This window comes from Puma concolor, chromosome D3, assembly GCF_028749965.1.
Source record: "Puma concolor isolate L17-30 chromosome D3, mPumCon1.1.hap2, whole genome shotgun sequence".
In the NCBI taxonomy this organism is placed as follows: Eukaryota; Metazoa; Chordata; class Mammalia; order Carnivora; family Felidae; genus Puma; species Puma concolor.
In genome coordinates this window covers 80,325,106-80,347,821 of record NC_141678.1, presented here as the reverse complement: position 1 = coordinate 80,347,821, position 22,716 = coordinate 80,325,106, and the positions used below count along the sequence as shown (strand labels likewise).

The window sequence follows — 22,716 nt, the reverse complement described above, 5'->3', positions numbered from 1 at the left end:
ATAAAACAAAGCTGAATGCCTTTTCTGCCCTGTTGAATTTGCACAGACCAAAGTGGCAGATCCTAATTTTGTAAGGTTTTATTATGTACACTGTGAGCCTGTGATGACATTTTATTGGTATTTCAGTTTATTAATTCAGATATGCAGACTTTATACAAGATATTGATTGTCTAAAGAAATAAAGTCCCATAGGAAGATTGTCTTTATCAGATTTATTCATCTACATTTTACAAATGAAAATGATTATAGTTTATAGTTTCTGAAAGGAAATAAATCTGTAGCACTATTTGTAGAACTATGAGATTTATGTTTCCATATATTAGGAAAGAATGCTTTCCTATATAACTGCAAATATTTTAGGAAATCGTGGTCCTCTTTTATTTAGAGCATACACCTTCTTGATTCAATTCAACAACAGTTGTTTTTCCTTTCCTGCCTCCAGTGTCCTGACCACTAGACAGACAAATGGGCACAACAGTTAGCTTACCCCAGATGCATCATAGAGTCATAAGCTGCTGTAAAATAAGGACTTTATTTTACGGTGTTAGGCAATTACAAAATGCAACAATTAAGGTATTGTGACTTAATTTGATTGAAAATTATAAGATACAAAGAAATGCCTAGAGACGGGTGCCTTGGGGGCTCAGTCAGTCAACTGTCCCACTCTTGATTTCGGCTTAGGTCATGATCTCACGGTTCATGGGATCATGTGCTGATAGCACAGAACCTCCTTGGTATTCTGTCTCTCTCTGTCTCTCTTCTTCTCTCCCTCCCTCCCTCTCTCTGCATCTCCCCACCCCCCTTCACGTTCTCTCTCTCTCTCTCTCTCTCTCTCAAAATAAACAAACATTTTAAAAAATAAAATAAATATATAAAGGAATGCCTAGTGAAAGAATTTGAGGAGGGGAGCTGAATTGGTGCCATCAAGGACTCATGTAGAAGTTGAACTAAATTGTAAAGAATAGCTGGGACGTAGGCATTCTAAATCAACATTTGTTTTTCAATTATTTGTTAAAATATCATTGTAAAAATAGTATTAATCACAGTTTGAAAAATAGGGATAAAGAGGAAAATCAATCTATTAACCCTACCCCTCCTCCTGATATTCTGGTATATTTCTTCCAGTCTTAACCTCTGTATTTGTCTTTTAACATGGTGTTGATTATAGTCCATGTACTATTTTATATCTTTTTTTTCCTACCTAACTTTATTTTAGAAGCATTTTCCCTGGTGGCTCATAGGCTTCCTAACTATCATTTTAATAGACACTTAATATTCTATGATGTGAATGAACCTTGATTTATTTAGCTGTTCCTCTATTTTTGATCATTTATTTCCATTTTATATTATCCTAAATAATATTTTGATTTGCGTTTTTGTATACAAGCTTTCTACATAGTTTAGATTAGATCCCTTTTTCACTTCTCACACGTAGTATAGGTGGGCCGTGAATTTTTTTTTGACTTTTGTCTTCAGAACAGTACCAGTTTATAATATCACCAGCAACCTATGACAGGTCCTATTTCATCATATCCTCCACAGTATTTGGTATTTTCATTTTTAAATAAGAACTTCAAATGTGATTTTAATAGGTCAAAAAAGGCACAGCTTTGTGTAATTTTCTGTACCTGTTTTACTAATGATATTTTCTCATGTATATATTCTCTATTCATATGCTTGGGCATTCTACATCATTTTAAATGTTTATTTTTATTATTTTTTTTCTTTCCAGAGAGAGACAGAGACAGAGTGTGAGTGGGGGAAGGGCAGAGAGAGGGAGACACAGAATCCAAGGCAGACTCCAGGCTCAGAGCTGTCAGCACAGAGCCAGATGTGGGGCTTGAACTTGTGAACCACCAGATCATGACCTGAGCTGAAGTCGATGCTTAACCGACTGAGCCACCCAGGAGACCCCTTTTTATTTTTTTAATGTTTATTTTTATTTAGTTATTTATTTGTTTATTTATTTATTTATGAGCGAGCGAGCATGAGTGGGGGAAGGGCAGAGAGAGGGAGTTGGGCATTCTACATCTTATATACCAAGTGATTTGTGTATGCTATCTTAAATATCAATAGTTCCTTCTGCCTGGTCTTCAGTGTTTTATTTTTATGATCAGTAATAGAGTTTAAAGCATTTTGCTTCTTTTGCTTTCTCATGTTTAGGAAATAGCGCCAATTGGAATAGAGTTCACTAAGTGAAAAATTTGAGAGAAATAAAGTTTTTTTTTTTTTGTTTTGTTTTGGTTAGTTTGATTTTGTTTTGAAACTTCCACTTGGATAAGTAACTCACCCAGCAAATACTTACTGTTAGCTGGACCTGCAGTGGTGGCACAGGCAGAGGTCTTACAAACTAGCGGGAAAGACATGTCAATGAACATGGGATTCCAACGGTGTGAGAAGAACTGTAAGGGAATATTTGGGGGGCGGCCAGGGTGGCACACTTAGCTGAACGAGGATGAGAAAAGACTTCTGCCACTGTCTTATCTCCTGAGCCTTTCCCTTGTCCACCTGATAATGTCCACATTAGACCACCCCAGAGATGTACCGTACATTATGGAATCACTTCCTAGCTTGCTTCCTGTTTTTGTTTTTGTTTTTTCCTTTCTGTAAACAGTATTACAACAAACATCTTCATATGAGAATTGTAGTGCACATGTTGGATTATTTTCTCAGGGTACGTTCCTAAAAGTGACATCATTGGATTATGGTATATGACTATTTGGGGAATTATAGATACAGAGTATTGAATGGTCTTCCAGAACATGTTTATTTCTATATAGAGTATACGAGAGTTAGTTTTCATTACACTCTTGTTGACATTATTATATTTTTTAATGGATAAATGTGATAAGCGAATATGGTATCTTCCTGTTCTTTTAGTTTCCATATCAATTATCAGTAAGGTCAGACATATTTCATGTATTTATTAGCTCTTTTTTTTTTCTTTCTGAGAGATTTATGCCTGTATTACACCCCCCCCCCTTTTTTAAAATTTGGGATGTTTGCTTGTTCTTCTATGTATATTAATGATTTTAACTCAGGAATTGACTTTTTACCTTTGTCTTAATGTTTTCTCTCCTTTTTTGTGTATTTGTTGTTTTACCTTACACTGATTTCTAAATATCCCTACTATTTTAAAATTGTAGTGATCTCAAGATTTAATAAATTTTAAAAAAGATGATGCTGGAGTTGATATTTAAATTTTCCCTTCCCACTTTCTTCTTCTGGAAAGCCTAGAAAATTTAAATTTTGCGATATTCTGACTTAGAAATGTTATCAAGGATGTTTTAATTTTGAGAAAGACCTCTCAGCATAAATTTGCATATTTACTTGTTTAATTTTTTTTTCTTTTTTTCCCCCCTCCCCTCCCACTTCTTCCCCCATGCCTTTACTGCTTAGGTACGAAGCTCTCTTTCCATTAGTATTGTCATGCTTAATGTTTGTCTGGATACAGGTGGAGCAAGAAACCCTGCAGCAACGTGGTATTTCCTGCAAACAGAAGGTAGCTGGGCAGAACCATTGTTGCATTTATTTGAGAATAAATATTTTCTGTTTTAGAAGGAAGTTGCAGTGTTAGTCCATCAAAAATTTTAATGACTGCCATTTAAGGCAGTCATAATGAATTTAGTAATAAAAATGAAACAATTCGTTTGTCAGAAAAATTTTCACTTATAACAGAAAAGCATGATTTCATTGTTTTATAGGCATTAAACAGGTTGGGCTTAGGGATTATTTGTGAATCACTGATGTACAAAAACATCAATGTAGATGAAGGAGTAGAGGGGAAAGAATGTTCTTGATCTTATTTTCTTCTGTTTTCATATCTAATTTTTCTTTCCCTCAATTTATTTTAGTCACAAGAATATTCAACATTGTCACAAGTCAGTTCATGAATTTGATCAGAAGGTGCCATTTGTGTTTTCTGTGTTGTTTTTCTCTTTCGAGTGGTCCTATCCCAAATTGTTTATTCTGCTGCCTTAGTGATCGTGGCCTCAGTCCAAATCTTAAGCTGTTTATTCACCACAGTATACTTTGAATTGGCTAAAAGCCAGCTAAATTTTAAGGACACATTTATCATGCTGAGCTATACAGTGAAATTGATGTCTCTTGCCTTTATTTTAGAACTGAAGGTAATTTATAAGAAATTGGTGACAGAATATTTACACTTTTACTGAGGTCAGATAAAAAGAATATTGCAGAAAAGCACCTTCGTAGTTGATCCATTGATCCATCCATAACTGGTTCCAGTTGAGTTTACAGAAAGTAATTGATAATTTAGAATAATGAATTTCAATAATGAAGGAACTTTATTGAAGTATATTAAATAATTACTGTTTTTTAACTTTCAGCCCTGGAATATTAAAACCGTACATGAAAAGCAGTTTTGATCAGATTCAAATAAATGGTCAGACTGTCCTTAATAGTAAATATTAAATATTTTAATATTAAGTGGATATTAAATTTAAAAGTAACATTTTTTGTGTCATTTTTTAAGTTCTGTTTTTTATTGGAAGAGATTTTTTTATATAAAGGAGTATTAAAGTATAAAGTATTAAATTTCTAGTAAATTTACTAGAAAATTACATGGAAAGTGGAGGAAGGGGAAGATCTCCCTTTAAACTCCCCCATGAGTTTTTATTTTTATAGAGAGAGGGGGATTAAGCAAGAGTGCATCCACATTGTTGGACTTGAGTGACTTTCTATTTTACCAAAAGTAGAAATCTTTTATATTTTATAGAGAGAAAATAATTTTTCTACAAATAGAATTAACAGAATAATGAAGAAACAGAGAAATATTTGATTTCATCATGCTTTTTCATATCATGCCATATTTGGGTTTTAGAAGGTCAGGACCCCGAAGAATCAGGACTTCAAAAAGGGAAGAATTACATAGGGATTGAAAGTAAACCATTTACATGGGATAAGGAAAAGCTCCCGTTTATTATACATTCAGCAGTACTACAGCTCCATTCAGCATATTGTTAGCAACGTAGTCTGCCTTTTGGCAGATTTTATTAAGGTGTAATTAAGCTATAGGAACAGCTTTATTTTGTTTGCTTTGGTCAGTACAGGATAACTTTCTAGCTCTTGTAACTTAGACTGGAAGGTTGCCTTTGAGGGTAGAAGTAAGCGAACCGTTCTTGTGTGTTCGTATATTTCCAATTGTCTCCCAGGTCACCAGTGTCCGGTTCACCTGCAGTACTGATATAACCCAGTTCCGACAGCTCTATCTGGATGACGTCCGGAGGGCCTTTTTCCTTGTATCCTTTGTTTGGGCTTTGGCTTTAAGGCGCTGCCACCTCCCATTTAGTGGGGTCAGAAGGTATTTTCCCCTTTTCACTTAATAGTGGTATCACCTGGGAGGGGTCAGCCCCATCAACCGTAATTTTCTTCGTATGGTTCGTGTTTTTAAAAAATGGTGAAACTGTAGAAAAGCACACAGAATGATACTAAAAACAAATGTATATGTGTGTATTCCCTCCATCCAAGATATCAACAAGTAATATTTTGTCACATATGTCACACATTTAAAAAAAAAAACTAAAACATTACAGCTAAAGCTTAAGGTTTTATTTTTGTTTTTTTTTTAATTCCCAACCCCACTCTAATTTCCCTCGTCCGGAAGAATCCACTATTATGAGTTTGGTTTGTATCTTTTTATGTGTGTATTTTGTACTATACTCATGTTATGTAATATCTTCCTCCCAAAGTTTTCGGATCACATCTGAGGCAACATTGTGTGAAAGTTATTAGTGGTAGAAGTCTAAAGGACAATATGGGGGAATAAAATCTCACTTTGGGAAGGCTGGCTGATCAGCTTCAATAAATTCGCAGGGAGGTGTTTCCTTTGAACTTACCGTGGTGTTCTCCCTCTCTCTGCCTCTTGCGTCTGCCCTCCGTTTTGCTCTGTCTTTGCAGGCTCCTTCCACTCACCCTATACGAATAAACACTCCTTCCCCTGAACACTTCGTCTCCCTAAAGTATAACTTTATCTTGTCTTTTCTGTTTACTCCCAAGCTTCTTGGAAGAAAAATCCATAGTTGCTGCTACCATTTCCTCCCCATTTAGGTACTATAGCCTTAAGCCTAGAACGCTCAGAGCGGTGCCTGGCACGTAGCAGCTGTGTGGAGATCTGTCGGATGTCCCTGCTGAGACTGTATCCTCACTGGGTCTGCAGGCGCTCCCTGACCGCACAGTCTGGTCTTGAGTTTTACTTGACCACTCTGTAACATTCAACTCTGTTCACTTCTCTTTTTCTTTTTCCTTGACTTTCAGGACACGATCCAGGTTTTCTTCGTAGCTTTTACATCAGCTCTATTCTCCTGCACTAAAACTTACTCATCCTTTGTCTGATTTTGAGTGATGTTCTTCTCCAAGCTCTACGCTTAACTTTCTCCTCTTCCTGTGCCTGGATAATGTCACCCTCTTCTATAGCTTTGACTGACGCCTCCACGCAGACAACTCTGAGGTTTACTACTCTGGCCTTCACCTCTCCTGACCTCATGAGCCATATGTCCAGTATTCTGCGGGGCATCATCAAATATATATCTGAAACTAACAACGGCCCACCCTTCTCCAAAGTCTCTCTCTGGCGGGCCTCATTTCACTGAATGGCATCACCATACTCCCAACCACCCGGGCCATCAAACTTGTTGTCATATTTAACTATTCCTTGTCCAGTTCTGAAGTCCCACTGTCTGCCCTCATTCTCCATTTCCACTCCCAGTGCATCAGCTCGGACCTTCCTTGCCCCTAACATGAGCTACTGAAATAACTTCCCAATTGTATTTCCTGCCTATATTTATTTGTCTCCCTGATTTGAATATCTCACTGTCACTGGTGTTTCTTATTTGTATCACTCACCTAAAATGTTTGTGGGCTTGTCATTGTCTCCACAGTAAAGTTGAAGGCTTTTTATTAATATGCCACTAATCTATTAGTTAATTAGTATGCCACTAATCTTACTTTCTCTTTCACTGTATCCTTCAATAAACTCTAAGCTTCTGTCATACCTGTTAATATTTCTTGACTATGTCTTTTATTTAACCACCGTTTACCTTAAAACGCTTCTCATGTACTTCTATATATTGTCATAATCTTAGTTACCATGTGAGCACTTTGAGACTATTTTATTCGTATTTATATGCTTAGTGCCTAGCTCTGCTTCTGACTCATTCTAGACAATAAATATTGGTTGGTCAGTTGATTGGCTGAGTGAATAGATCCATGAATACATTTGAATCTCAAGTCACCAACTCGAATGCCACTTTTTCACTGAAAGTTGTCATAATTCATACATCCTCTTCAGTGTTTCTTTACCACTTTTGTGTATGTGTCTGTAATAATATAGTAGCTAACATTTATGGAGTCCTTTCAGTGGACCAGGCAGTATATAAGTATTTTTCTAGCAGTTAGTTCTTAGATACCAATAGGATTAATACTTTTTATTACTGCATTAAAACAGATGTTACGTTTAAGAAGTGTCAAAAAGATGTCTAGCATTTTCTCATGTCTCATTCTCTGTTGAGTTATTATAGAACATGGTATCTTATTTCCTTCTGAGCCTTCCAAAGAACCTGGCACGTTTCACATGTGGTGGGCACACGGTGAGAGTATATGAACTAAAACAGGATTTCACCTAAAGATGCCTGTCACATGCACTGGGTCCATGTTCTCCTTTTGAAAAAACCATCAGTGGCCCAACTACAGATACAACACTCCAACTTGCTTCTGTTAGAGAATTGGAAAATGCCCTCCCAAAGGTGCTAGTGACAAGTGAGGATAACCTCACATGCCTCGTGTTTTTAGCACATTGCCTCTTAAGCCTGGTTCCTTCAAAATTCATTTGCGAGGACATGTAATGGAACATTCACTTATGACAATTTATGACCAAGCGTACAGGTTAAAAATCAAGTTACCTTCCTGGTAGAATAAGCATATCTTTTCTAAATGAAGGAGAAATTTGTATGAATTCCGACTTGTTTTGGCCATTTCCTTAACTCTGTTTAGGTTTTCTTCTTAGTGACAGCATTTTTTGGAACTGGGAACATAGCTTCTGTTAACAGGTAATTAAAAAAAATTTTTTTTTGATGTTTATTTATTTTTGAAAGAGAGACAGAGTGTGAGCGGGGGAGGGGCAGAGAGAGAGGGAGAGACAGAATCGGAAGCAGGCTCCTGGCCCTGAGCTATCAGCACAGAGCCCAATGCGGGGCTCAAACTCACGCACCGTGAGATCATGACCTGAGCCGAGGTCAGACACTTAACCGCCTGAGCCACCCAGGCGCCCTGTTAACAGGTAATTTTAAATGAAAACAGCCTATTTATAATAAAAAATAATACAAGTTAGATTTCTGTTCTGTACCATACTTTTTATCCCGAAGGATATATTTTGGAGATTGGTGTGCATCGGCACATGCATATCTACTTCATCTGAGTGGCTTCCTAATATTCTTGATATGATGTAAGCTTGTGTTTTAGTAGGAGTAGCTTTCAGAAAGGTAGTTGAAACATCCTTTTTAGTAGAACATTCTTTTAAAGTTACGATGTGAATTCTAAAATCTTTTTTCTTTATGTTGGTTCCTTAGCTTTGATCTTGCCTCTGTCTATTGCTTTCTGACCGTGTTTAGTCCTTTTATGATGGGAGCCCTGATGATGTGGAAGGTTAGTTTTCTTATTTTCTTATTAAATTAAGATACTGATTAAGATTATCAATTCATTGTGACATTAAGATAGATTATGTAACACATTACATGACCTTAAGATTATGAAGTCATTCTGACAGAGTGAGATCACATAGAAAGAAGATACCTTCCCAGACAATGCTGTATGGGAGGTAGGGCCCTTTAGCTTTTACTCCAAAATATAGCTAACCTTTTTGCCTTATGCTTAAGCCCATTTAACTTCCACAAAGTACAGATTCTGTGTAAATCCTGGGAAGTCCCAGCACAGATGATTAAAGCCTGTGGGGAAGTACAGTGCAGATCAAAGCTGCAGTGCTCCCAAAGATTCTCTATGTTCCCCACAAGACTGCCAACATGTTATAATCTGTTCTCATAATCCATGTATCTAGAATTGATTGATTCACTTACCAGGTATGTCACTGAGTGCTTACATTTACAGTAATGCAGTGGGCACCAGCTGGATGACATGGTACCAAGATCATGACAGACTCCTCAGCTCTGGAGGTTCAGACTCCTGTGGAATGTAATTCATGTTCTTTCCTTTCTTCTGCAGGGTCACTCTGCTTGTCTTATTCCCTCTACCACAGTGCCTGGCACATTTTACGTAGTTAGTATATATCTGCCTAAAATCTGATTACCTTCTGTTCAGATCACAAAAGTAACCATTGTTAAAAGTATGTGTCTCTTAATTAGATTAATATCCCCCTTTTTTTTTGTTATTGCATTGATACAAATGTGATCCTAAGAAATATCAAAAAGATGTTTTTCTCATGTCCCATTTTCTACTGAGCTGTTGTAAAACATGTTATTTCTTTAACTTTCAATTAGTTTTTTCAATTTTTTAAAAACATTTTTATTTATTTTTGAGAGAGAGAGAGAGACAGAGTATGAATGGAGGAGGGGCAGAGAGAGAGGGAGACACAGAATCTGAAGCAGGCTCCAGGCTCCGAGCTGTCAGCACAGAGCCCGATACTGGACTCGAACCCACCAACCGTGAGATCATGACCTGAGCGGAAGTTGGACGCTCAACTGACTGAGCCACGTAGGTACCCTCAATTACATCTTTAAATGGTAGTTGCTCTTTTCTTAGTCTATTGAAGAGTATTGGCCTTTCATTAAAAATAAGAAAAAAGTGGGTACCTGGGTGGCTCAGTTGGTTAAGTGGCTGACTATTGATCTCAGCTCAGGTTATGATTCCAGCGTCATGGGATGGAGCCCTGCATCAGGCTCTGTGCTGACAGTGTGGAGCCTGTTTGGGATTCTCTTTCCCTCTCTCTGCCCCTCCCCTGCTGAAACTCTCTCTCAAAAAAAAAATAATAATAATTAAAAAATAAAAAAGTAAAGAAGGGGCTTTGTCAGTTGAGCTTCTGACTCTTGAGTTCGGCCCAGGTAATGATCCCAGGGTCGTGGGATCGAGCTCCGTGTCAGGCTCCATGCTGAGTATGGAAACTGCTGAAGATTCTCTCTCTCTCTCTCTCTCTCTCTCTCTCTCCCCTCCCTCGCCCCTCCCCCAATCTCCTGAGTGCTCTCTCTCTCTTTCTCTCAAAAAAAAAAAAGAACTTCCTTTAAAAAAAAAAAAACAAAGAAAAACAAAAGTTTAAATTAAAATACTAGATCTTTACTCTCCAGCCACATTCAGAGCTGTACTGACATAATGCACTGGATGGCTTTTTTGACTGATGTGGCCAGAAGGGAAGGTCCTCCCAAACTGTATTTTATTTCACTTGCAACAATCTTATCCAGTCTTGAACATCATTTCTTCTCATTAGCTTCTCTCTCCTTTCTTTTTATTATATATCAAGTGCGCGCACGTGTCTGTGTGTGTGTGTGTGTGTGTGTGTGTGTGTGTGTGTGTGTATACACATACTTAATTGGTTACTGGAAAGCAGTATCTCAAAATATTAACGGTGTTAGCTCTGGATTATGGATTTTCAATCAGTATAAATTGTATTATAACTTTCTCAATTTTTTAATAAATATTTTACAGTGAGTCTAAGTTGTTTAATCAGAAATAAAGTTGTATTAAGATAAATGAATAAAAAGCAATGGCAGAACAGCTAAATCACGTATATAGAGTTAAAGTATCAAGTGACCAGATGGGTTCAGGGATCTGTGAATCAAATTATCAGGCTCTCTAATTTATTTGATTTGGGGCATTCTGTGCCTCTCATACTCTCTTGGAATCATTTGAACAGGTCATTAATTACTATAATGACGTAAATCAAAAATTTATATTAGGTTTTATTTGGAATGAGTGTTGATATTTGTTATCTTTTTATATTACATATGCTATTAATGTTGATTTTTAAATCCATTTCATCACTATTCTATATATCATTGATCTCATGGTTTTCAGAGTTTGCTCTTTACTAACGTAGATAAAATTTGTTTGAGAGGTTAAATTACTGCTATAAGCAGAAAAAGCATTTATTTTTAAGTTTTTCAAATTCTTCAACTACCCATGGCATGGTCTGTTGTCCTTTTAAACAGATTTTAATCCCCTTCGTTCTTGTGATGTGTGCTTTTGAAGCAGTTCAGTTAACTACGCAGTTATCATCAAAAAGGTAAGGTGAATATTTAAGAAGCATTGGATTTGTCCACGTTGAGGCAGTGAGAGTAAACGTGATTACTAAGATGCTGTAAAATTGTTGTTTATTATAAAAATGGGGAAAAAATGTTGTACCCTTGTAGCCAGAGTTCAGCTGTCATTAGAGAAAATTAGTTGATTAGAGCCTCTAGCAGACAAATATGCTTTCTCAACAATAAAATGTTATTAGAATATTATTCAAGCTAGCTAAGAGCTTCCCAAGAAAACAGTAAAACATAAATGTTAAATTATAGTTAATGACTTGTTTATCATAGATATAACTGTGCTTACAAAACACAAGGGATATCATTCTCTTCTTTTGGGTTATTTCTTAAATATGTATGAGACAAATGTGTAACATTATTTCATTTTACATGGCTTTAAATGAACTGTTCTGCATGTCAATAATTTGCATAGTTTCTTAGTCTTGTTTTCTACACATTTGACAAGTGGAATGGGAATTATTCCTTCTAAGTTTTGAGAAATTTCTGAGCAGTCAGTCTTACGCAATCAAGACTCTGGAAGAGAAGCTGTCAACTCAACTATTTGCTTTTTTTAACCAATAAAATTGCCTCATCAGCATGGGACTGATCAGGCTCTTTGAAAGACACTTGAGATAAATATGAAGCTTCTTAGCAGTTATTCTTGAATCAAACTGGCATATTCAATGCTGAAAGAAATAACTAATATTAGCATAAATTTGCATACTCCTTTTGATGAGTTTAAGCTAGAACTGAGTTTAGCATATTCTTATGCATCTGCTGTAATAGTAATAATTTTACAAGATTTTCTTCCACCGTTTAAAAATAGTAGCAATTTCTTTCCGGTTTAATTTAGTATTTTTACAGCATATTTACATGAATTTAATATTGAAAACATACCTTGTCAATATCACATAAAAATAGTTAGATGCAATTAAAAAAACCTGGCAAATGACATGCACTTCTTGCATCTCTGTGAGCGGATACATGTTTGTTGGCAGGGATTTTAATGTGGAACAAGGAAGAGCTGGTGTCGTGTGGAAGGAGAAGTGGAGGGTGTACACGTGTACGTGTGTAGTAACTGTCCTGAGACTGGCACAACAAAAGACTAAATGTCAAGGTAGAGAACAGAGGCCAAGGAGACAAAGTCAAGACTTCAGAAATGTCTTCTCTGTTGAATTCTAAAGCTTTACAAGTCACTTGCATTTCCCCCTCAATGTCACAGTGACCCCTCAGATTTAATATGCCACAGGCTGAGCCCGGCAATTCCTTTTCTGCCCGGTGAGAACCAGCTCCTCACCTTGTCTTCTTTATCTGATTCATCACACAAGCCCAAGTCCATCGCTCCCTGCCTGCCACTTGCTAAAGTAGCCACTTGTTAAATATCACTGATAGCATCTCTCCTTTTTATCCTCATTTTCAATCTCAGTGTTTATGTTGCTAAGCATCTTCTTACAACACAATTTTTGAAAGCCTAGGGGTTAAGGTGGAGGCAGAATTTGTACTAATGACTGGCTTGTTAGATCCATAATGCCAGGGATGGGTTCAGTATAACAAACCCGTGAGATGATTCTAACTGCTTTTCTTTTAACTCATTGCTTAAGTTAGTATTAAACAAAGGTGAAGTAGGAAAGCTGTGTTCATATTATTTTATTTTTCATGACTTTAAAATTAATTTATCGGGGCACCTAGGTGGCTCAGTCGGTTGGGCCTCCGACTTCGACTCAGGTCATGATCTCGGTGTTCATCAGTTCGAGCCCCGCGTCGGCTCTGTGCTGACAGCTCGGAGCCTGGAGCCTGCTTCGCATTCTGTCTCTCTCTCTCTCTCTCTTTCTCTCTCTCTCTCTCTCTGCCCCTCCCCCCTCTCAAAAATAAAACATAAAAAATTTAAAAAACAATTAACTTATCTATTTTCTCAGCCTTGATAACTGGCTTCATCTCGGAAGACTTGTGTATTTTGGGTAGAGGTCATTAAAAGGAAGTATCCAGGCATGAAGATTACTTAATGGTTGATCCATTAAGGATGCTTTTGAAAACAACAAAAAAAAGATGTTTTTGGTTTTAAACAATGAAAATCTAAGCAATAGTAGCTGAAATAGGGAATTATGTGTCTCACATAACATGGGGTGCAGAGGTTGGCAGTCCAGAGCTGGTGTAATATCATCAGCAACCCTGCCTTTTTGCTTTTCCATTCTTAGAGTTTGGCCTTTCTCCTCATACCTCCATGCATCATATCTACCATCCAGGTAGGAAGAAGGACCATTAGGGGAAAAGGCAAAGAGATGTGTCAGCTGGTTCTCCCCTCCCATCAGCGAAGCAGTGTCTTTCCCAAATGACCCATCCAACGTATTTCAGAGTATGTCTGAATGAGCAGAACTCTAAGGGGCACGTGTTCCTTCTAACCTGGAAGGTGGTTAGAGAGAAAGAAGTTGTGGCTTGGAGTGAGTGTTGGAAACAGACAACCCAAAGTGTCTTTCACAGCTGATAAGGATATTTTCAGCCCAGTCTATTTCACAGCATGAGGTGACGTGGAATTTGAAGACCTTCCTCACCTTCATCATGCATCAAAGCATAAGAGAGTACTGGACAGCAGCAGAGAATGAGAAGAGTTTTAGAATTACAGAAGGATTCAACAACCAACCAAATAATGAGACCTAAAAGGGATAATTTTCAGTTCTATATTTGAGTACATACTCAACTATACAAGACAGCCATGGCTAAACAGTAGTGATTGAAAAAGAATGTGTGTGTGTGTGTGGGGGGGGGGGGTGTGTGGCCAAATTGTGATCCAGCAGCCAAAAAGCTAGTTTCTCATGCCCTGCACTAATTGAAATGAATGTAAGATGTTTTGAAACTATCACTTTGAATATTCTGTTTTGTTCTGTTAGATGTTTTGATCTTCAGGATGTATGCTCCCATATTTAGGAATCCAAATTTGAATCAGAATTACACCAATATCGAATCACTTTTATTGGAAGAGCACTTTCCAGGGAAAATTCTATTAAGCCAGCTTAATTTTTTAATTAATTTTATATGAGGTAATTTTAAGTTACTTCCAAATGTTTTCATTTTGATTTTTAATTTATTGAAATTATTTTTATTGAGGTCAATTTTTAAAATTTTGGTTCCTTTATCTAATTTTTATCTATCGTAAAGTTTATGAATTTTTAGCTCATGCTGGTGTGATTTTTTTTTTTTTTTTTTTTGTAATGGTTATTATCTCCAGCTGGTCTAATGTACCTAGGTCAGATTATAGACCTGGTTTTTGTCAAGAAGATTTGCTTCCTCCATCATTGCTTTGTCAGTTACAGATTTTACCCTGAGTGGTTTTAGCTTTCTACAGTGTTATCTGGTGTTGTTTCCACTGCATCCGATTTTTTCTGGGTCAAATTTTGTAGTGTTCTCTGGACCCAAAAGGAAGAAGTTAAGTCAGTCTTGTATGTAAAAGAGCTGTCACAACGTGTAGTAGTAGCCATTTTCAATTTTATTTTACGCCAATTGCTTCTACGTGATGTTTTCAATTTCCGTTACGTTCCAGCCACTGTTCTAGCTGCTGGTAATACACTGGTGAATAGGGCTTACCATCTACTCAGTGAGACAAATAATAAATAAAACGTTTGCCATAAAATGTCAGGTTGCGTTAAATGTCAGGAAGAAAAATAGATTGGAGAGACATTTAAGCAGAGACAGGAATAAACACAGAATGAACCGTGAAACTGTATGAAGAAAGAGCACTTTCAGGTAGAGAGGGTGTGGAGCACGCAAAGGGCTTGAGGTGAGACCGTGTATTGGAAGGACAGCACCAGGGCCAGGCGTAAGTGGAGGGTGCTAGCAGGAGAACTGGAGGAAGTAAAGCTGGAGAGGTAGGCAGGGACCAGATCATATGAGGCCATTTAGGCCAAAGTTTGGACTTCCAAAATTTTCCTAGTTGTGGCAAGAAGCCACTGGAAGGGCTCAAAGGCTCCTTTGTCTGTTGTATGGATAATAACTTGAGGACAAGAGTCACAGCAGGGAGATCAGTTAAGAGACCATTAGAGATGAGCGATCATAGTGTGTCGGTGGAGGTGGTAAGAGGGAACATTCATTATCATTTGTATAAAAACCCAGTAGCATGTATTTATTTCCTGAATCAGGGGGTATTCATGGGACAGACTCAGGATCTAGGTGCTGAGTAGTGGGGAAACATCTTAGAGATAAAACACCCAAACTCATCTGCTTTTCATGGAAATGTTACATCCAGGACAGGAAAATAATAATCCCATCCTCCTGTCACAGTAATTTGATCACCATAGGTATTGAACGCTCTGTTACTTTTATGCCTTCTTGTCTGAACACTGTATGAATAAAGCAAGGTAAACAAAGGACACATTCACGGGAAAATGGTAAGCGTGCTGAAGTTTTCTGAGAGAAGATAGTGCCTTGGGGAGACCTTGTGCATCATGGCTGGGGAGCAGAGGCCCTGAGGTCAGACGTGCTGTGTTGAAAGTCGGCCCTCTCACTAGCTGTGTGACTTGGGCAACTTCTCTGTTCCTCAGTCTCCACAGAATAGTTCAAAATTTGCTCTGGAAAAGCTTTTTCCTTGCTGTTAATTAAGTCTTAGATCAAACATCATACTGTCTGATGTACTTTTCTTAGTCAGCTGTCCTCCCCTCAAATTCCTAGGTAAGTTAGGTAACTCATACGGTGATGAACTGTTTCTTGTTTTTCTGTCTCACACCCTGTTGTGGGCTCAGTTGTACACCACCACCACCCCCAGCCCACCAGATACATACGTTGAATGGGACTATATTTGAAGTAGGACCTTTAAAGAAATAATTAAGGTAAAATGAGGTCATCTGAGTGGGCCCTAACCCAATACAACCGGTGTCCTTATAAGAAGAAGAGATCAGGACACAGACACAAACAGAGGAGAGACTATGTGAACACAAAGGGAGAACATGGCCATTCCCAGGCCAAGGAAAGAGGCCTCAGAAGGAGGGCAACCATGTTGACACCTTGATCTCAAACTTAGCCTCCAGAACTACAAGAGAACACATCGCTGGTGTTGAAGCCGCCCGTCTGTGGTACTTTGTTATGACAGCTTCAGCAAACTAATGCACACCCTATGAACTCTGTAAGGGCAGAGGTCATATCTTTCACCGTGTCCTTAATTGTATCTCAAGTTTTGTTACAAGGAGTAAGAAAGAAATCAGTAGTAGTAGGCAGGCAGGCACTGTATTAGATACTTGACATGTATTACTTGACTTAATTTTCCCAACAGTACTATGAAGTAGCGGTTACCCTGCCCATTCTATAGATAGGGAAACCGAGGCTAAGAAGATAGTAAGTCTTCTTACCATCAGGTGTGTTTTACTTTAAAAGGGTTGCAGAACATCATCTATCATCTGTGTCCCACAGTAAAACATGGTTTTAGAAAAACATTTAAAAATATCAAACAAAACTTCAAAAAATATATTGAAAAGTCTGTTGCATTTTTTTTTTTTTTACATTTTTTTCACTTTAGAGAGAGAGAGTGCAAGTGGGGGAGAGGGGCAGAGGAAGAGAACGAGAATCATAAGCAGGCTCCATACTCTGAGTGGGAGCCTAACGTGGGGCACGATCCCTCAACCTCGGGATCATGACCTGAGCTAAAATCAAGAGTCGACCGTTCAACTGACTGAGCCACCCAGGTGCCCCAAGTCTGTTGCATTTAAATTGCCTTTATTTTTTAATTCTTGTTCCCGAAGAACTACAGCCATAGGGTAGAATTTTTGTTTCACGGATTTTGATTCAAAGAAGGAAAGCAGTTTGAAATAATTGGGGCTGTGTAAATTGGGGTAGATTCTGTAACTGGAACCATTAAAGCCCATGCTTTCATCGAGATTGTTACTTTGAGAATTGATACTTTGGACAGAAGGTTGTACTGAATGACCTTTGCGCTCTCCACAAACTCTTAGTTTAACACACTTCTTGTATGTCTGTTACATCAGACTTGCTTTGAATGGTAACAACACTTCACTTAGGATAGGTCTGACTTGTGCTACATATCTGTGTATGTGAACTATTGAGTTACATTTCTATATTTCAGACCTATAGTTAGAAAAACAATTATGTCTTAAAAAGAAGTCAAGGATTATTTTAGACTAGGAGCACTGATTTTAGACTAGTTGAAATGGAATTGTGTAATGAAATTCAATAATTGATCACATGAGTTTGCCTGGGAGGAAAGACTTTTTTAGAACATTAAATTTATAAATGAGATGAGAGAAATCGGCAGCTTTCTTGCACCTCTGTAGTGTATATAGAAACTTAAAATTCTATGAACACTTTCCATTGTTGGTTTCTATTTGGACTTATGAGAAAAGCACCAGTTGATTTTAGGATTTGCATTTTCTCCCTTTTATTATCTAATTGCTGTGATACCTTAATGCGGAGGGAAATTTGTCCATTTCTTCAACTAAAAAAGCTAAGATTCTGTATTACCCATGAGCATTAAATTTTTCATTGCCTTGTTAAGGAAATCAAGTAGGCATGCTGTGATTTTTTTTTTTAAGCCTTGACCAAAATCTTAACATCTTACATAAAAATTAACTCAAAATGGACCACAGATTCAGACTCTTAGGAAAAGCATCAAAGAAAAATCTTTGAGATTTGGGCTAGGAAAAGAGTTAGGCTTGACACCAAAACCATGGTCCATAGAAGGAATAATTGATAAATTGGACTTCATGAAAATTAAAAGCTTTTGCTCTGCAAAAGAGAAGACCCTGTTAACAGAATGAAGAGACAAGCCCATACTGGCAGAGCATAGTTACAAACTATGTATCTGACCAAGGACTACTATCTGGAATATATAAAGAACTCTCAAAACTCAACAGTACACACCAGACAATTTAATGACAAAATGAACAGAAGACCCGAGAGCATATACAGATGGCAGAGAAGCTGAAGAAAAGATGTTCAACATTGTTAATGATTAAGGAAATGCGTATTAAAACCACAGTGAGGTATCGTTATACGACAATCAAAATAGCTAAGATAAAAAGTAGTGACACTAAAAACTAGTGAAGATGCCAAGAAATTGCTCTCAGATATTACAAATGAGAACATATATGGTATAACCACTCTGAAAAGAGTTTTAGTTTCTTATAAAACTAAACACACAACTGCCATGAGATCCAACAATTGCACTCTGTAGTATTTTTCCTAGAGAAATCTACTGTACCCAGGTGTTTATAGCAGCTTTATTTGTAATGTCCTTCAGTGCTTAACATGGTTAAGCAGGCTGTGGTACATCCACAAGTGGATTACTACACAGCAATAAAAAGGACGAAACTATTGGTACATACAGTACCTCAGATGAATTCAAGAGAATTAAGCTGAATGAAAAAAAATAGATTCCCAAAAGGTCACAAAGTATTACATAAATGATTCGACTTACACAACAGTCTTGAAATGATGAAATTATAGAAATGGAGAAGAGTTAGTGGTTCTCATGGGATAAGGCAGAGGGTTGGTGCAGGGAGGATACATGTGGCTCTAAAAGAGCATCATGAGGGATCCTAGTAATGATGGAAATGTTCTGTGTCTTGACAGTATCACTGTCAATATCCTGGATGCGATACTGTATGATAGTTTTGTAAGATATTACCTTGGGGGGAACTAGGCAAGGGGTACATGAGATCCCTCTATATTATTTCTTGTAATTGCCTGTGATTATCTCAAGGTAAAAAGTTTAATTAAAAAATCGTAATTCGTGTCCCTTTCCTACTGTTGAAATAAATATTCAAAATGTTAAATAACATTTTTGGGTTCCGGCCCGTCACTGCAGGTCAGTTGCCAATGATAACATGAAAAGAGCTCCTTTCCAAAAAAGTAGTATTCTCAGAAGAAAAAGTGCTAACAGAATATTGGGTTATTTGGTTGTTGTAATTTTTAATTTGCGGTGCTTTTAAAATGTGCCTGTTCTATTATGTATAATCTGTCTTTATTTTTTTCCAGCCTTTTTCTCATGGTTCTCGTCATATCAGACATTATGGCTTTGGTAAGGCATTATTGGATATTCAGTATAAATAAGATTGAGAAGTTAAGTGCTGATTTAATTTAATCAAGAGAAATATGAATGCATTTCTGTACATGAAATCCTTAGATATTAAGTTAAAAGTCCTGGCATAATTTACACATATAAATTACTTTCTTTTTATATGACTTGTGCAGGAAGGGTGTTCTTCTGAAGGTATCAGAAGTCTTCCTACTTGATTTATTTCAATCTGTCATTTTATACCTAGTCTTCCATGGTGCATTATGTCTGAAATGAACCTTCCATGGGAAGCTAACAGGAAAAGCTAACTTTAGATATAGGTAATACATCATTTCCCTGCTTGAAATGTTGATTATTTTAAGCCTTCTCTCAGATTGAGAGAAGGGAGGAAAGGAAGGAAGGAAAGAGGAAATAGAGCTTTTTAAGTTGGAAGATGTTACCAAGTTGATGGCTCTAATAAGTGAGTTCTGAGTAAAGAGCAGGTAGGCGAGCCTCTCGTATGGAGTATATTCACAAAAAGAACATACTTTACACCTGCAAGTTCGGGGGGTTCTCAAAACTGCTCTCAGGTTTGATAATTCGCTAGAAGGACGAAACTCACTGAAAATTGTTATATTCACAGTTATGGTTTATTATAGGAAAGGATACAGATTGAAGTTAGCCAAGGGAAAAAACTCAGAAGGCAGAGTCTAGGACGGGACCTCTGGTCCTCTTGTCCTTATGGAGTCATGACAGCATCCATGTGTGACATACACAGAGAGTCCTGCCAACCAGGCTCACCAGAGCCCCCGTGTCAACTTTTTAATGGGGATCAATCACATTTTGTTCCCCTGGCTGACCTTTAACGTCCAGCCCTTCTAGAGGTGGAACTGATACCACATGGCCCAGAGCCCCCAGTACAAGATTGTCCAGTGGCTAAGGCTCCAGGCAAATACACCCATCAGGCATGACATCCCACGGGCCTAGATGTCACCCCAAGTAACTGAAGGCAAAGGCCAGACCTCTCTTTGGGCAAAACTAATTCTTCACTATACAACATCCTATGCTAGAACTGATTAGAGACACCAAGTAGCATAACTTCCCAAATCAGATTCCTAGTCACTTGATTTACATGAGAGCATTTTTGTGTTCTATTGAACTGGATATCCAGTATATTTATGAAATTGATTACACATAATAATGTCAGGACAAATCAGCTTTCAATTTTGCTCAAAAGGGGCCAATAAACAAGACATGTTAACAGAAGGGAATTTAAATTCTGATTCATTTTATAAAGAGTCATATTGCTTAATTTAGCTTACAAAGCCATTTGTGGCCTAACTTCTGCTTACTTGACCTGCATCGCCTCGCACCGTGTTTTCTCCACACCAGCCTCACATTGGCCTTGCCACGCTATGCCTGGACTCTTGGCATTTATATGGGTTATTCCCTCTCGCAGGAACATACTTCTCTGATGTCCTCAGACTCCTCTTTCAACTGACTATTACATTTTACTTAGATTTGTAGACTTTTCATTGGGACAGCCTTCCCTTCTACTCCATCTGGGGTATGTACCCCTTCTTCTATGCTCCCATAATTGCCTGTGTTTTCCAGTGATAACACTCTTCTCTCTCTCTCTCTCTCTCTCTCTCTCTCACACACACACACACACACCCCTAATAATTTTATTGAATTATTCACTAGATTATACAACTCCTGCAAGAGAGTTTATTTATAGGACCTAACACAGTGATTAGCACATAGTACACTGCCAATAAATATTTGTTGATAAATGGATGTTATGGCTTTTTTCCACATAGGTCTTTGGTATTACATAGTGTCTTTTATTAAAATTGGTTATCTTTGGGGCACCTGGCTGGCTTAGTTGGTACAGCCTGTGACTCTTGATCTCGGGGTCATGAGTTCAAGCCCCACAGTGGGCATAGAGCTTACTGAAAAAAGAATTAAGTTAGTTATCTTTATTTCTAGTTATTCATAAATGTCACTTTTGTGTTCATTTGAATGGTAATGCTATACCTAGCTTTAGTCCAAGGAAAAATTCCTGGAAAGGGCATATTCTTCTAGCTTCTAGTTAGATATTGGTTATAAGAGGTCAGAAATCTGAAACCCATAATCCTAAAACATTGTTTTTCAGCTGAATCCAAATACCTTTGTTTTTGATGGAGCCCTATTTTGTTTTATTTTACAGCATTTTTTCTTCTTGGTCAAGGATTATGGCAGCTGGCTTGATATTGGAACAAGGTGCAGTATATATTCACGTAGAATTCTTAACAGTACGGTAAAAAAAAAAAAAAAAAAGGAACTTGATACCTTAGTAGAAGGTGCCAGTTTGAGTTTTGAGGTAAGCATAGCAAGTAGCAATTATTTTAAACCTCTGGAAGTGAGACCCATCTCTCCAATTCTCGGCATTAGCACGTTAGCAAGCATTTTCTTGGGACAGTGTAGGGATCGATGGGAACCCTGGAGAGCAGGGAAGGTGCAAGAGACACTGCTTGAATCCAACCGGGATTTTCAGAGAAGGTCACTTTCAGAATCTGCGTGTTCTCCATATCTGTCGATCTCTTTAGAGAAATGATGCTACTCAGTTGCAGTATGAAGTTTATGTGGCAGTTTCAATTGCATGTAATCATTATCTGCCCCTTAGAATCTTTAATATGAGAACATTTAATGTGGGAAACATACACCAGTGTTATTTAAAGTATAATCTGAACCCAAAGTCTATTTTTTCTTTGTTGTGATTTGACTGTGAATGATTGCTCTAATCTGTTACATTTCTTCTCTTTGAAAGAAAGAGAGTCGGAGCACGAGTGGGGGAGGGACAGAGAAGGGAGGAGAGAGAGAGAATCCCAAGCAGGCTCCACACTGTCAGCACAGAGCCTGACATGGGGCTTAAACCCACGAACTGTGAGATCGTGACCTGAGCTGAGATCAAGAGTCAGATGCTTAACTGACTGAGCTACCCAAGCACCCCTAGACTGATTCTGTTTCATTTAGTCAACATTCATTCAGCACTTGCGTTGCTGGGAATTGTGTAGGCCTGGGTGAGACTGTTAGATCTTCTCTCCTTTCTTCCTACCTCTTAGGCAGCTCACTCCTGGTACTGCCTCGTTATTCATAGACGTGTTTGCCTCCCTGCCTCATCTGATTTGAATCTCTTTCATTCAATGTGTGCCAGGCATGTAAAGGTCCTCCCTAGGCCATATTGTTTAACTGCTCTTAAGCTTGAATGCTTAGGGAAAGTTTTGGTGTCTCCTCCTCTAATCCCAAAGTGTCCAGACAAGATAACGGGTCAGAGCATGAGCTTTAGACCAGGGCAGCTAGGGTTGAACAGTTTCTGCCACATTTTAGCTGAGAGACCATCTGCAAGAGATCTAATCCCTCTCACCTCTCCCCTGTCTTGTGTAGTCGTCCGAATGAATTACTCCATGTAGAGTATTTAGCACAGTGTCC

The 22,716-nt window shown here is 37.8% G+C and overlaps 1 protein-coding gene across 11 annotated transcripts in view; it reads left to right on the top strand.

The window, feature by feature from the left end:
* The window catches only part of PIGN (phosphatidylinositol glycan anchor biosynthesis class N), a 102,001-nt gene that overhangs the window by 71,816 nt on the left and 7,469 nt on the right, over nt 1–22,716 (top strand). For 9 of the 11 annotated variants that reach the window (XM_086683150.1, XM_025931037.2, XM_086683154.1 and 6 more), the window contains 7 exons: nt 3,400–3,502; nt 5,175–5,261; nt 8,011–8,066; nt 8,586–8,661; nt 11,172–11,245; nt 19,227–19,269; nt 21,455–21,507. In XM_086683150.1, the coding sequence (XP_086539276.1) occupies nt 3,400–3,502; nt 5,175–5,261; nt 8,011–8,066; nt 8,586–8,661; nt 11,172–11,245; nt 19,227–19,269; nt 21,455–21,507 (492 nt within the window). Of the gene's footprint in view, nt 1–3,399; nt 3,503–5,174; nt 5,262–8,010; nt 8,067–8,585; nt 8,662–9,120; nt 9,140–11,171; nt 11,246–19,226; nt 19,270–21,454; nt 21,508–22,716 lie in introns of those variants that run through there. The other 2 variants (XM_086683155.1, XM_086683158.1) reach the window with 2 other exon arrangements.